Source organism: Rhinolophus sinicus, chromosome 1 (assembly GCF_057876585.1).
Source record: "Rhinolophus sinicus isolate RSI-liver-muscle chromosome 1, RSI-T2T, whole genome shotgun sequence".
In the NCBI taxonomy this organism is placed as follows: domain Eukaryota; kingdom Metazoa; phylum Chordata; class Mammalia; order Chiroptera; family Rhinolophidae; genus Rhinolophus; species Rhinolophus sinicus.
Window position 1 is genome coordinate 125,107,857 of NC_142501.1, and position 16,099 is coordinate 125,123,955.

At 37.7% G+C, this 16,099-nt stretch overlaps 1 protein-coding gene across 5 annotated transcripts in view; it reads right to left on the bottom strand.

Annotated features, from left to right (window-relative positions):
• The window catches only part of PRTFDC1 (phosphoribosyl transferase domain containing 1), a 95,824-nt gene that overhangs the window by 67,737 nt on the left and 11,988 nt on the right, over positions 1-16,099 (bottom strand). For all 5 annotated transcript variants that reach the window (XM_074324931.2, XM_074324934.2, XM_074324930.2 and 2 more), the window contains one exon: positions 15,207-15,390. In XM_074324931.2, the coding sequence (XP_074181032.1) occupies positions 15,207-15,390 (184 nt within the window). The remainder of the gene's footprint in view (positions 1-15,206; positions 15,391-16,099) is intronic.

Below are 16,099 nucleotides of genomic sequence, written 5' to 3' on the forward strand. Positions count from 1 at the left end.
TGAAGATTTTGCTCTGCTCACAGTAAAATTGGTGGAAAACAAAGACATCAGAGTATTGCACTGAACTGCACTGTATCCTCACACTGAATTGTACATAAATGAATGAACTTCTGATGCAGGGCAACATTTAAGAGGGAATAAAGGAAGAAAACTTGGCAAATAATACATCAACATACAAACACCTGGCTGAAAAGTCACCTGCTGGCACCTACCAATACTTCACATCACCTTTTGTCAAATCCGCCTAGGTCTCTACTCCCAAACCCCTTAGGAGAGATAATTCCAAAAGGCTTCTCACCCCTCCCGACACAGCTTTCTCAGAATACACTAAATTGGGAAGCTGAAGAAGCAGCTGAATTACACCTGTTCCTCTTCCATTCAGGTCTCTACACTGCCCCCACCCCCCACCCCCGGGAGTTGTTAGGGCGCTTGGCTCCTGTACAATTCTGCTGAAATTGGCGTCCAAAGACCGGCAGCTTTAAGTGAATCCAGAGAGTGGGCAGGTGTTGTCAAGGTTCGTATCTGGAAAATCTCCATGGTGTGTGGGGAAAGATGCAAAGAAAGTCCTAGTTTCCCAGAACTTACAGGAAAACTAAGTGTCAGAATTTATTTTTTATTTCTTGGAAGGTACTTCTTCATAGTTTATTACTATAACATACAAAACATTTCAGAAAAATAAGCAGTTAACTGTCTATTTACAGATAGTGCCGTTCTTCCATAAGTTATGGGAGCTGGCTTAACTGAGTTCAGTAAATATCAAAATTAAGTTCAGGAAAAAATGATGCTGATTCATTTGCTGAAATTTTCCTCCTTTTAGCCTAATACATCTCAGCACATCAGCACATCTCTAGAGAGACAATATGTTTTAGTGGTCTCCGTCTTGGGCTCTGGAGTTGAACTTGGGTTTGAATACACCATCTATAAGCTATTTGACTTTGGACATGTTATTTAATATCTCAGGTCTCTATTTCTTTATCTGTAGAATGGGTATAATAAGGTTATCTAATTGTTTCTCATTTCCTGTGTACTATTGAATCAATCAAGTTTTCAGTTTTCCTTACTCCTTTTCATCTTCTCTACTTACTGGGAAGTTATACATACGTATGTAATATTCCTATTCGTTCAATAGTTACGCTTAAATTTTTAAAGACATACCTAACTTAAAGTTTGCAAGTCTTCAACATCTCTGTGCTTCTCCTAAACAGTAACAGGACAGTAGAATGTTTTTATTCTGATCATTTACATCTGAGTATGAACTGGTATTTTAATTCTGTCTTGTTTGTTTTAGCACCAAAATGTGTCATAATCAGTATTATTATCTTATCAATTATTATTCTGACCAATCAAAACTTTTTTTATTACCTACATTCTTGTTCATTTCTTTGCATATCATTCATTCTTTTGGGTTCAATTTCCTTCTTACTAAAATATATCCTTTAGGAGGTACTTGCTATCAGGAAACTCAGAATGAGACTACTGGTGTCATTAGCTGGCACTCCCACTTGAGCTAAAGAGGAGTTGTGGATGAAAATCTATGCTAACAGTTATTGTCCCTCAGTGTGTTGATAGTACTGTTCCATGTCTTCTGATTTGTTGTTGCTTTTGAGAAGACTGTTGGTGGGATAGTGGTATTATAATTCCTTTAGAAGCAATTTTTCTTTTCTCCTCATTTGCTTTATGATCTATTCTTTGACACTGGTGTTTTCTTTTTCAGTTTCACTAGGAAACATCTAGGTGTGGTCTCACTGTGATTCCTGAATCTGAATATTCACGTCTTTCATCAACTCGAGAGTATGATTAGGCATTATTTTATTAAAAAATCGCTTCTCTTCAATTCTCTCTAGTCTGTCCTTATAGAATTCCTAGGTAACATACTTTGTGTCTTTTCATTCAATCTTTCTTATGCCCTACCTTCTCTTTCTTATATCCGTGCCACCTTCTGGGTAATTTTTTCAGATCTATCTTCCAGTTCAAAATTCACATCCATAATAACATTCAATCTGCTGTTTATCCTATTGTTTGACTTACTATCTTATCCATCCAATTACTTATTTTTTTCACCAAAAAGGTTTATTTGGGAAAAGAAAAGAAACAAAACCACCACAGCAATGTGGGGACACATACCTCTGGTTGGGGCTGCAGCTGGCTGCACACCGTGCAAAAGAAAAGAGGAATTACTATCTTTTTCATTGCTAGACATTCTATTATTTCACTTCTAAAAGTTCTTTTCTTTTTTGTCTCATGTTGTCTTACCTTTTCTTTAAATACTGTCATTTATGTCTTCAGTCATATTAGAATTATTTAATATTCTCTTTCAGATAGCTTGTTTACCTGTTGCTTCTATTTATTTTTGACAGCTGATCTTGCCAGTGTGGATTGCTTCCGCGTATCTTTTGTGCTTTGGGTTTGTAAGCTCAAGTTAAGCGAAGCTTATCTGTAGGAATCCTGCTTAGGATGAGGTGCTCCCTCTAGAGAGGTGTTCAACTTGCTTCTACCAGGTACCCAGGGAGTATTGCGGTCTGAGACCAATTTTAATACTAAATTCTCCAGTTCGGGTTTCCCAGACTATGCAGGTAAAGCACATTCAAAACCTCAAATTCACATATGGTAGAGACTCATGTTTAAAAATTCCCACAGGATATTTTACCTTCCCACTCCAGCCCATGCCAAGAAATACAAGCTAGTTTCTTTGGGTCTCCCATTACGAATAGGTGAATTTTTTCTCCCAGGGCATACATCTTTGAAGATACCTTTAACTTCCAATTTCATATGGGTCCAAGTCTTTGTCATGTGTCTCTGCGTGGGTGTGAAAACCTGAAAACCAGATTATTGAGTCTGACACTCCTTCTCGCCAACCCCTGCTCCTGGGAGGTACCAGTTCACACACTCACACTCTTCATTTCTACCCCTAAGGATCTCTTACCTTCTTGTGAGCTGCAGTATTTAAAAGGCTTTTAAATTATATTTCAAGTAGCATTTTCAAGTTGTCTATTCCATAAAATTGCCATAATCAAATTCTCTCTGTTCTGTCTGTTAATCAACATGAATGTATTACTTTGAGAAAAAGAAAATATTTTTAAAATGCGTAATGTAGTGATATAACACAAATAGCTGCTCATGAGATGTAATGTATCCTTGGATTAGAGCAGCTGAAAAATTAGACCCCATGGGTGAATACATGCTTGTCAGAAATAATTGATATCTGATTCTTTGTTAAATAAAACAAACACTGAACACTTTCACAAATTTTGTTGATCTTATAAGACAAGCTACAAAGTATAGCCACTTACATGCATACAAGCTGTCATACATGTAATAAGTTCTCCATCTCATGCAACTTCCAGATTTTCTCAACTAAGGTCATGATTTCTTAAAGGCAAATTATTGCATAATAATAATAATTATATATATGTATTTAATATTTATATTACATCTAGTATAGGAGTCAAATAAAACCAACTTCCTTATTAATGTTAGCAAACATATTAATATCTATGAAACATTAAGTTTTATGGAAAACCTTAAAGAAATCTATGGGAAGTGATAGGCTGCAAAGGGCACAGACTTGAGAGATAGATGGGTGTGGGCTCTGAGGCCATCTGTACTATTTATTGGCTGTGTGACATTAGGAAATTAACATCTCTGAGCTTCCTCTTCATCAATAAAAGAAGCGATGAGTGACACCTTGGCAGGGTTGCAGTCAGGATTAAATGAGATATTGAATTCATCTAGCAAATGCTGAATAAACGTTAGTGGAAAGACTAAGGAAAAAACGAAAAGGGGGGGCTGAGAAACTTGAAATATTAAGGAAGTCAGTCATTATTTCATTAAATAATAGGAGTATGTTTGCCATGCTCTCCAGTGAATTAGCCTAATGCTAATTTCTAAATAATCATTGTCTAGACTGCTATCATTCATGCAAATTCATTTCATGTTTTATGGGAAGTTTAATACAACAATAAAGACAAGTCAATTTTCCTAGAGCCCAAAGATGTTTGGAGCCAGCCATCCTTCCGGAAGGTCCCTTAGTAAACAGTGGAGGGCATCAAACAACAAGATCTCTCCTGGAAAAAGAGTTCCTAAAGTAACTTATGAAAGGCTAAAATAAGTGAAACATTGCCTCTGAGTAAACTGAACTTTCAACTTTTTTTCCTCCAAAAAGAAATGAAAAAGAATCAGAGCAGAAGGGTAGGAGAGAGTAAAACTACACAAATGCTTTTGACCAGCACCCACAATAGAAAAGAGTCCTGATCACCTTCCAGAAATTTCTAAAGGAAGAAAAAGAATACTTTAGTAGCCATTGTTTCTGCTGAGATGTTTTCAGATGTCTGTTTCCTCTGAATATGTTTGGAGGCATGGAGGAGCACCAAACACCCTCAGAGGAAGATGACCTAATCCTATATCCTATTCCCTGTATTTGGTGATGTTTATTAGTTTTGTGGTTTTTTTTAGTAGGTCTCTGCCATCAGGAATGTCGAAATTGCTCAAGTAAGTAAAGGGATGGTCCGCTCCAGCCTAACCTGACATAGCCATTAATTCATCTCTGGATGAGGACAGTGTATGTGCTGTTCCTGTCATACCCCAGACTATAAACATCGTTTTCCCATCCATTCCTGAGGATATTTAATTGGGGGAAAATCTAGCTCTGAGTGAACAGGTAGGCTTTTATCTCAGGTAATCTCCCAGGAAATGATCTGTGTCACCACGGTAATAGACAAGAGAAAGAAAAGGACATTTAATAAGAAGGGAAGAAACAAGACACCGCATCATTCTTGGATCCAACAGGATTTAAGTGTGAGACAAAAGCTAAAATACACAGTGTGTGAGAATGGATGAAGGTGATGAAGATTTTTTTTTAATTTATTGGGGTGACAATAGTTAGTGAAATTACATAGATTTCAAGTGTACAATTCTGTAATACATCACCTATAAATCCCATTGTGTGTTCACCACCCAGAGTCAGTTCTCCTTCCATCACCAGATATTTGATCCCCCTTACCCTCATCTCCCACCCCCAACCCCCCTTACCCTCTGGTAACCACTAAACTATTGTCTGTGTCTATGAGTTTTTGTTTCTTATTTGTTTGTCTTGTTCTTTTGTTGTTTTTGGTTTATATACCACATATCAGTGAAATCATATGGTTCTCTGCTTTTTCTGTCTGACTTATTTCGCTTAGCATTATAATCTCAAGATCTAACCACGTTGTCACAAATGTTCCTATATCATCTTTTCTTACCGCCAAATAGTATTCCACTGTGTATATATACCACAACTTCTTTATCCATTCATCTATCGAAGGACATTTTGGTTGTTTCCATATCTTGGCCACCGCAAACAAAGCTGCAATGAACATTGGAGCACACGTGTCTTTATGTATAAATGTTTTCAGATTTTTGGGGTAGATACCCAGGAGAGGGATTGCTGGGTTATATGGTAATTCTATTCGTAATTTTTTGAGGAACCTCCACACTGCCTTCCATAGTGGCTGCACCAATCTGCATTCCCACCAACAGTGTATGAGGGTTCCTTTTTCTCCACAGCCTCTCCAACACTTGTTACTATTTGTCTTGTTGATGATAGCCATTCTGACAGGGGTGAGGTGATATCTCATTGTGGTTTTTAGTTGCATTTCTCTGATGATTAGTGATGTTGAGCATTTTTTCATATGTCTATTTGCCTTTTGTATGTCCTCTTTGGAGAAATGTCTCTTCAAGTCCTCTGCCCATTTTTCAATTGGGTTGTTTGTTTTTTTGTTGTTGAGTTGCATGAGTTCCTTGTATATTTTGGATATTAGCCCCTTATCGGAGGCAATGTTTGCAAAAATCTTCTCCCATTCAGTTGGTGGCCTCTTTATTTTGTCGATGGTTTCTTTTGCTGTGCAGAAGCTTTTAAGTTTCACATAGTCCCATTCGTTTATTTTACCTTTTATTTCCATTGCCTTTGGAGTCAAATTCATAAAATGCTCTTTGAACCCAAGGTCCATAAGTTTAGTACCTATGTTTTCTTCTATGCAGTTTATTGTGTCAGGTCTTATGCTTAAGTCTTTGATCCATTTTGAATTAATTTTGGTACATGGTGACCGATAGCAGTCCAGTTTCATTCTTTTGCACGTGGCTTTCCAATTCTCCCAGCACCATTTTTTGAAGAGGCTGTCTTTCCTCCATTGTATGTTTTTAGTTTTTTTGTCAAAAATTATCTGTCCATATTTATGTGGTTTTATTTCTGGGTTGTCAATTCTATTCCATTGGTTTATGTGTCCGTTTTTCTGCCAATACCATGCTGTTTTGATTATTGTGGCCCTGTAGTACAAGCTAAAGTAAGGGAGTGTGATACCCCCATTATTGTTCTTTTTTCTTAAGATTGCTTTGGCTATTCGGGGTCTTTTGTTGTTCCAAACAAATCCGATGGTTTTTTGTTCTATTTCCTTAAAAAATGCCATTGAGATTGTGATGGGGATTGCATTAAATCTGTATATTGCTTTGGGTAATATGGCCATTTTAACTATGTTGATTCTTCCAATCCATGAGGATGGAATGTCTTTCCATTTCTTTGTGTCTTCTTCAATTTCTTTCAAAAATGTCTTATAGTTTTCAGCATATAGGTCCTTCACATCCTTGGTTAAATTTATTCCTAGGTATTTTATTCTTTTTGCTGCAATTGCAAAAGGAATTGTTTTTTGTATTTCTTTTTCTGAGATTTCATTGTTAGTATATAGGAAGGCAATGGACTTTTGTGCGTTGATTTTGTAGCCAGCAACTTTACTGTATTCGTTGATTGTTTCTAATAGCTTTTTGGTGGAGTCTTTAGGGTTTTCATATATGGCATCATGTCATCTGCAGAGTGATAATTTAACTTCTTCATTCCCAATTTGGATGCCTTTTATTTCTTTCTCTTGCCTGATTGCTCTGGCAAGGACTTCCAACACTATGTTGAAAAGCAGAGGTGATAGGGGCCAACCCTGTCGTGTTCCTGAACGTAGAGCAAAGGGCTTCAGTTTTTCACCATTAATTATGAGATTAGCTGAGGGCTTATCATCTATGGCCTTTATTATGTTGAGGTATTTTCCCTCTATACCTATTTTATTCAGTGTTTTAAACATAAATGGATGTTGTATCTTGTCAAATGCTTTTTCTGCATCAATTGATATAATCATATGATTTTTGTCCTTTATTTTGTTTATGTGATGTATCACACTGATGGACTTCCGGATGTTGAACCATCCTTGTGCCCCGGGGATGAACCCCACTTGGTCGTGATGAATAATCTTTTTAATGCATTGTTGTATTTGATTTGCTAGAATTTTGTTCAGGATTTCTGCATCTGTATTCATCAGATATTGGTCTGTAGTTTTCCTATTTTGTGTTGTCCTTACCAGGTTTTGGTATCAGGGTAATGGTGGCCTCATAAAATGAGTTAGGGAGTACTATCTCTTCTTCAATTTTTTTGGAAGACTTTGAGCAGGATTGGTATTAGATCCTCTTTGGAGGTTTGGTAGAATTCACCAGTGAAGCCATCTGGTCCCGGACTTTTGCTTTTGGGAAGGTTTTGGATGACTGATTCAATTTAATTACGGGTGATCGATCTGTTTAGATTTTCCAGTTCTTCATGGTTCAGCCTTGGAAGGCTATATGTTTCTAAGAACTTGTCCATCTCTTTTAGGTTATTGAATTTGGTGGCATATAGTCCTTCATATTATTCTTGGATGATCTTTTGTATTTCTGTGGTGTCCGTGATAACTTCCCCTTTTTCATTTCTGATTTTGTTAATCAGTGTCTTCTTTCTTTTTATCTTAGTGAGTCTAGCCAAGGGTTTGTCAATTTTGTTAATCATTTCAAAGAACCAGCTCTTTGTCACATTAATTTTTTCTATTGTCTTTTTGTTCTCTATTTCATTTAGTTCTGCTCTGATTTTCGTTGTTTCCTTTCTTTTGCTGACCTTGGGTTTCACTTGTTCTTCTTTTTCTAGTTCTTTAAGGTGTAACATGAGGTTATTTATTTGGGATTTTTCTTGTTTCTTGAGATAGGCCTGTAATGATACAAATTTCCCTCTTAAAACTGCTTTTGCTTGCTGCATCCCCAAAATTTTTGTAGGATGTATTTTCATTGTCATTTGTTTCTATGTATCTTTTGATCTCTCCTCTAATTTCTTCTTTGACCCAGTCGTTCTTTAAAAGTATGCTGTTTAATCTCCATGTATTTGTTTTTTCCTGCTTTCTTTTTGCAGTAGATATCCAATTTCAAAGCCTTGTGATCAGAGAATATGCTTGGTATGATTTCAATCTTCTTAAATTTGCTGAGGCTGATTTTATGTCCCAATATATGGTCTATCCTTGAGAATGTTCCGTGTACACTAGAAAAGAATGTATAGTCTGATGTTTTAGGATGAACTACTCTATATATGTCAATTATGTCTATTTCATCTAATGTGTCATTTAGGGCTGCTATTTCATTATTTATTTTCTGTTTGGATGATCTATCCATAGCTGTCAATGATGCATTTAAGTCCTGTTAGTAGTTGCTTGGAATATTTCGGTGCTCCCTGATTTGGGCCATAAATATTGATGACTGTTATGTCTTCTTGTTGTATAGTCCCCTTTACCATTATGAAATGTCCATCTTTGTCTCTTGTTACCTTTTTCACCCTGAAGTCTGTTTCATCTGATATCATTATGGCTACACCTGATTTTCTCTGGGTACCATTTGCTTGGAGTGTCAATTTCCACCCTTTCACTTTGAGTCTATGCTTGCCCTTGTAGCTGAAATGTGTCTCTTGGAGACAGAATATGGTTGGGTTTAGTTTTTTCATCCAATCTGCTACTCTGTGCCTTTTTATTGGTGAGTTCAGAGCATTTACATTTAGGGTGATTATTGATATGTGAGGATTTCCTGTCATTCTATCTTTAGTTTTCTGGTAAGGCTGTGTCTCCATTGTTTCTTTGCCTTTTTGTCTTTGTCTATTATTTCCGTGTGGTGGTATTCTATGATGTTTCCCTCTGTTTCTTCTTTTATTACATTATATATTTCAGTTCTGGATTTTTTTTTGAGTGGTTACCCTTAAGTTTATGTAAAAGAAAGTTTGATATTTAGAGTATTCCATTTTCTTCAGCACACTTACTTTCTCCATTCCCATATTCCAGTTCAGGCCTTTACTCTCCCCCTTTTTATGTTTTGGTTGCCACAAATTGTCCCTGTTGATGGTGGTTGAATAGCCTCCTTTAGTATTTCTTGTAGTGCAGGTCGTGTATTAGAAAATTCCCTCAGCATCTGTATGTCTGGAAAGGTCTTTATTCCTCCTTCATATCTAAAGGATACCTTTGCTGGATATATTATTCTTGGCTCATAATTTCTCTCTTCCAATAGTTTGAATATTTGGTTCCACTCCCTCCTGGCTTGTAGATTTTCTGCTGAAAAATCTGATGATAATCTAATGGGCTTTCCTTTGTAGGTTACCGTCTTCTTTTCCCTGGCTGCTTTGAGGATTCTTTCTTTGTTGTTGATTGTAGACAGCTTCAATACAATGTGCCTTGTAGAAGGCTTGTTGGGATTGAGGTAACTAGGTGTTCTATTTGCTTGTTGGATTCGAGGATCCATTTCTTTCCACAAGTTTGGGAAGTTCTCATCAACAATTTGTTTGAATATATTTTCTGTTCCCTTCTCTCTTCCCCTTCTGGAATGCCCATTATTCTTATATTGCTCTTTCTGATAGAGTCAGAAAGTTCTTGTAGAGTTCTTTCATTTCTTTTAAGCCTCAAGTCTCTTTCTTCTTCCATCTGTGTAATTTCCAGATCTCTATCTTCGATGTCACGGATTCTTTCTTCCATCTGGTCAACTCTACTACCTAAGCTGGTTATTTCATTCTTAATTTGTTCTATTGAGTTCTTAATCTCCAGAAATTCTATTTGGTTCTTTTTTAAAATTTAAATCTCTTTTGTAAATTGTTCATGTTGTTCTTTGATTGTGTTTCTGCATTCATTAAACTGCCTTTCTGTGTTTTCTTGCATATCGTTGAGTTTTTTCAGAACTGCAATCTTGAATTCTCTGTCATTTAAGTCACATATTTCCATATCTTTAAGTTCCTTTTCTGGAGACTTTTCACTTTCTTTCTGAGCTGTCTTGTTGCCTTGGTTATTCATAGCAATTACTGATTTATTATTTCTCCTCCTAGACATCTACAGGAGTGGCTTCTGCAACAGGTTGATAGGAAGAGGTCTTTCTTTTGTTTTCCAGTACTTGTTGGTAGAATGTTTTTTCTCTCCGACTGCAGCCTTTTTTTTCTCTCACACGGTAGTGCTATGTTTTCTCTGAACTATTCCAGCTTCTCACACAATGGGGGGATTCCCTGGGAGATGGGCTTCTCCTCTGTTAATAGTTCACCTGGGTCACAGGGCGTAGTGTCTGTGTGGGTATGCGGAGAGCTTTTGAAGTTCCAAAGCTCTTCCTGCAGCAGATTCAGAGCCCGTATGTTTCAGCAGTTCTGTTTACTGCTGTAGGGATCCGCCCAGATAGGTGGGGCCAGGGGCGGGGTAAGTTGTGAGAGGTGGTCCAGAGCAATGGCAGCGACCACCACCACAGCCGGTCCTGCTTCCACAGCACCCTCCCCTTTGCCGGAACTAGTTGGGCTGCGAATCTGTGTCTGAGGACCACAGTTCTCAGAACAGCAAATATTGTGTTCTTTTGATCTGACACTACTACTGTTCGGCTTCTAGCACCGGGCAGGTCGGGGTGGGGTGAGCTCTGGAAGGGTAGGGAGGGGGCATCTAGTCTCTGTGCCTAAGGCTTCTGTTCTCTGCTTGGCAGTGAGGGTTTAAACCACCGTTTTCAGCTTTCTTCCCTCAGTCTTTTCTCCAAGGTCTCTGCCATGAGCGTTGGGTTCAGCCGTGTTATATGCTGCCCCCTCAGCCCTGTGGGCCATAAGCAGAGCCCTAGCAGTCCGAGTTCTTCCCTCTCCGGCAGCTGCGGTAGTTCCGGGATTCAGTGAGCTCGGAGCACCGAGCAAGCTCTGCATCCTGTGCCCCCGCAGCTCCGTTTCTGCACTTCTCCCTTCCCTCCCCTGCTCACACGATTCGCCCACCTTTAGGTGAATTCAGTAGTAGGCCTCTTTGTTTTGCCTGTCTGCTGTACAAGGAGTCCTTTGTGGAGTTATTGTTGTTCGATTAGTTGTAAATTCCAGGGGAGCTTTACAGAGGCTCACCTCACACCGCCATTTTGATGACGTGTCCGAAGGTTTAAAGTCTAGTATTGCCTTTCTCCTTCATCAGAACCCTGGGTAGGGGACCCCCACATCTCTATCCCCAGGAACAATACATTGCTTTGAAAATATCAGTCTAAATGTAGCAATAATGATCACAATGTTACAGGAGTTTTACAAATGCAAATATCTGTTCTGAACTAGCATCACATAAACAGGAGTTAATTGCAGTAATAAGTTAATGATTGTTAAGAAGTGTTAGAATGTGTGCCTTTAAGTTAAAATAGTGATAAAATAGAGAGGATGTTTAGAGAAAGGGACAACGAGGATAGCAGTATTGTTTAATCTGACATGGATTACAATGCTGTTAGTTTCAGCAAGATTGACCATATTGTATAGGAAATCCTAGCCAGGGCAATAAGGCAGTAAAAAGAAATAAACAGTATAGAATTTAGAAAGGAAGAGGTAAAACCATCTCTATTCACAGAAGAAATTATCTTCCCAGAAAATCCAAAAGAATGTATAAAAAGCTATTAGAATTAATAAGAGGTTTGAAAAGTCATAGTTTTCAATATACAAAATCAACAGTATTTCTATATACTAGCAATAATCAATTGGAAATTAAAATTCAACGAAAAACTTACCAAATATAATAGGACCATGAAACATTAAATATTTAAGTATAAACCTAAGAAGTATGTCTAAGATCTGACTCTTGAAACAGCACAAAATACTGATATTAAATAAGACCTAAGTAAATTGGAAAATGTACCCTGTTCGGGGATTGTAAGACTAAATAGTGTTAAGATGTTAATTCTCCCCAAATTGATCTATAGATTGAAAGCAATCCCAATAAAAATTCTAACAGGTTATTTTGTGGAAATCAACAAACATGATTTTAAAATTTATATGGAAAGGCAAAGAACTAGAATAGGTGAAACAGTTATGAAAAAGAACACAGTTGGAGGGCACATACGACCTGGTTTCCAGACTTCTAATACAGCTACAGTGATCAGTACAGTAACGGTGAAGTACTGACAAAAGGATAAGCAACAGAGGAACAGAACTGGACAGAGTGTTCCGAAATAGACCCACACTTATATAGTCAATTGATCCAGGACAATCGGACATTCACTTGCAAAAAAAAAGAACCTTGACCTTGACCTGTACCGTAATAATTAAAACAACAGGGATCACAGACCTAGATTTAAACCTCAGACTATGACACTTCTCAAAGAAAACAGAGGAGAACATCTTTGTAATCTAGAATTAGGCAGAGATTACTTAGATACACAAAAAGCATGATCCCCCAAAGAAAAGCTTGATAAACTAGAGTTTATAAACATTTTAAAATTACGCTCTTTGAAAGAAAAAAAACACTTATGGAAATGAAAAAACCCACTGGATGGAAAATATATCCAAAACACATTAAAAAATGTATTCTTTTATCTAATAAAGGATTTGTGGCTAAAATATATTAGGTTGGTGCAAAACTAACTGCAGTTTAAGAGGTTAAAAATTGCAAAAACCTCAATTACTTTTGCACCCGCCCTAATATAAAGAACTCTCAAAATGTAATAATAAGAAAACAAACAACCTAATTTTAAAAATGAGCAAGACATTTGAAAAACACTTCATCAAAGAAAAAATATGAACAGCAAATAACCGAAGAAAGTATGCTCAACATCATTATTCATTATGGAAATGCAAATTAAAACCACAGTGAGATACTGTCACCTACTGAAATGGGAAAGATAAAAAAAAAAAGAAAAACTGGCATATCAAGGGCTGCCAAAATGTGGAGTAACCTGAACTCTAATATACTGCAGGAGGAAATGCGAAATTATTCCATCACTTTGGAAAATAATCTGGCAATTTCTTATATACACTCACCATATGACTTAGCAATCCCAAGAGAAACTAAGACATAAGTACACACAAAAACCTCTGTGTGAATATTTATAGCAGCTTCATTCAATCACCCCAAAAAGGAAACAAACTAAATATCCTCCAACTAATGGATGGATTTAAAAACTGTGGTATATCCATATAATGAAATCCTACTTGACAATAAGAAGAAATGAATGGTGCACCTAACAATATGGATGAAACTCAAATTAATTATGCTAAGATTTACAGATTTACTAAGGCTACATGATATATGATTATGTTAGATGACATTCTGGAAAGAACAAACCTCTAAGGACAGAAAATGTATCAGTGGTTGCTGGGGCTGGGTTGACTTCAAAGGATCACAAGGATATTTTTTGTGGTAAGGAAGTGTTCTACATCCTGAGTGTGGTGATTTACAAGCCCACATGCTATTGTCAAAACTCACAGAACTGCAAATTGAAAGAGATGAATTCTCCTGTGTGTAAATTATACCTCGATAAACCTGAATTTAATTTGTAAAAGATTTTTAAAAAGCTGTTTGCTGGGGGAAAATATAATAAGGATCAGAGCCAAGTCAATGAGAAGAAAGAAAATCTTATAAGAAGAAAGCACAGCTACCTAACCAGAATGAAAGGAACTTGAAGAGAGAAAAGGGTTTCAAGAGACGATGAAACCAAAAAGTTAAGGTTAAGATGTCTCCAAAAGATAGCTTCATCCTCGCCTGAGAGGTCATCGGGAAAATAAGAGTATCTTAAGAAATAAGAAATCATTTGCTCTAGAGCAGCTGAGGCAACTGAGTGACAGAGTAGTAGGTAGAATTCTAAAATGCCCCCACTTCATTCCCATCCCATGGTGTACACACCTTGTATAATCTGCTCCACTTGAGTGTGGGTGAGACTTGTAAGTAACATGGGAATTCACTCCCACGATTAGGTGACTAGTCAATTGACTTTGAGTTTATCAAAAGGGAGTTTATCCAGGGTGAACCTGACCTAATCAGGCTAGCCTTTAAAAAAGGGGGACTGGGCCCTCTGTGAATGGAAAGGGTCCCCTACCATGTTGTGAACTGCCTGTGAAGGAGTCCATGAAGCACAGACCCGAGTGACAGCAGCCTCTCGTTGCTGAGAGCATCTCCAGCCAAGAGTCAGTGGGAAATGGGGACTGATTTCTGCCAACAACCGGTGATCTTGGAAAAGGACACCAAACCTCAGATGAGATCAAAGCCCAGGAAAACACCTCGATTTCAGCCTGGGAAGACGCTGAGCAAAGAACCCATGCCCAGACTTCTGATGCAGAGAAACTGTGAGATGATAAATGTGTGTTGGTTTAAGCCACTGAGTTTGTGGCGATTTTATCATGCAGCAATAGAAAACCAATTCAGAGTGAATTAAAATGTGTCAAGCTAGTTTAATCAACGCAAACACTTTTATGGTTTTGACTCCAACAGCTCCTCACCCAATAGTAAGCTAGTTTTCATGATTTACCGTACATTGACTCAAGCATCACAAAAGGTAATGTCATAGAAGAGGGGAAGACTAGAGGGACGACATTTTTAGAGAATAATCTCCATTAATTCTGTTAAGTGGCGGCCAAGAGAGCACGGCAGACTGGTGGAGGGGCCTTCTGCTGGCGGTTCCCTGCTCTTGTCTCATCACACTTGATAATTCACGGTCCCTACAGGCTTCCCTTCTCTATCTTGGGGCCATGACTGCAGCCACCAAGGTATTATCCTTCTCCTCTCTGGGCTGGACAGCCTCATACAGGTCTCCAGGGCCAACAGTGGCAACCAGGGCAGAAACATGTCAGTGTTCACTGGACTTTCTTAATACTCATTCTTAACACATTTGTGAGGCTGGGCACCAGGAAATAACCACTCAACTTCATAACCATAAAAGAAAGCATAACTCATTCCTGAAGCACCTTTCCATATATGTGAAAATAGCTAGGAGGGTCCCTCCCCCTCCCCCCGCCAAAGAATACTACTTGAATTACAGGTTGCGATATCTTGCAAATTAAAAAAAAATTATATTCTTCATCTTCAGAACATTATTAGTTGTTTATATTATTCAATAAAGCTGTTCATTCTAAATGTCATATAACGAGAATGGAACAAATAGTAACTTACCCTGTAACTTTTTAGTCTGATGAAATCGACCTTCATAGAGACAAATCTATCTGAATTTCGACTGATGCTCTTAAGGTGTTCTACAAGGTCAGCACAGAACTTGTAACCTCCTTTTAGCACACACAGGACCATAATGTCACAGTATCCTATGTCTTTCATAATATCCTTAGCCAGCCGCTCAATTCTGAAAGAAGGGATTAAAAGATATATTAAACCATAACCACTTCAGAGTATTTTTTGTTCCTTTCAGAAAAATGCGTGATGTATTATGCATATTAGATTATGCAGGGGAATGTGGAGAAGAGCTTGGGAGACAGAAGCCTACAGATAAAGACGCTTTGTTCAAGTTGGACAAAGAGAGAGTGTTCAAAACATATTTCTGACAACCACATCGTCAATAGTACATATTTGCTCCTCTGCATCACAAAAAATACTTAAGGTGTAAAATATAAAGTCAAAGATCATGAATGCTATTATTTTATCACTACAGAGCCTGGCAATGCTGTGATGGCATTTGGTGATAATCACGCTCACTTTATAGCAGAGAGCAAGGACATGGAGAATGACTCACCCACCTTACATTAGAGGAGCCCTTGGTAACTATCAAAAGAATAACATTTGCCTTATATTTGACAAAGATAGCACATTACCTATGTGAAAGGTGCCCCAGAGTACAGTTCCAGTAGACAGCATTTCCATGGAACAAGATGTGAATGACGCCTCCTAGAGTTATGCAATGATTGGGCTGGCACCCAATACCTAATTTGGAACTGTCATTGTGTTTTTTTCTAATTGCTTCATGTGTATAAGTCCATTGACCATACAACCATACATTAAAACCTTGAACGCAGGCAGGATCTAAAGTACATTTTTAAAAAATTCCCACTGGCACC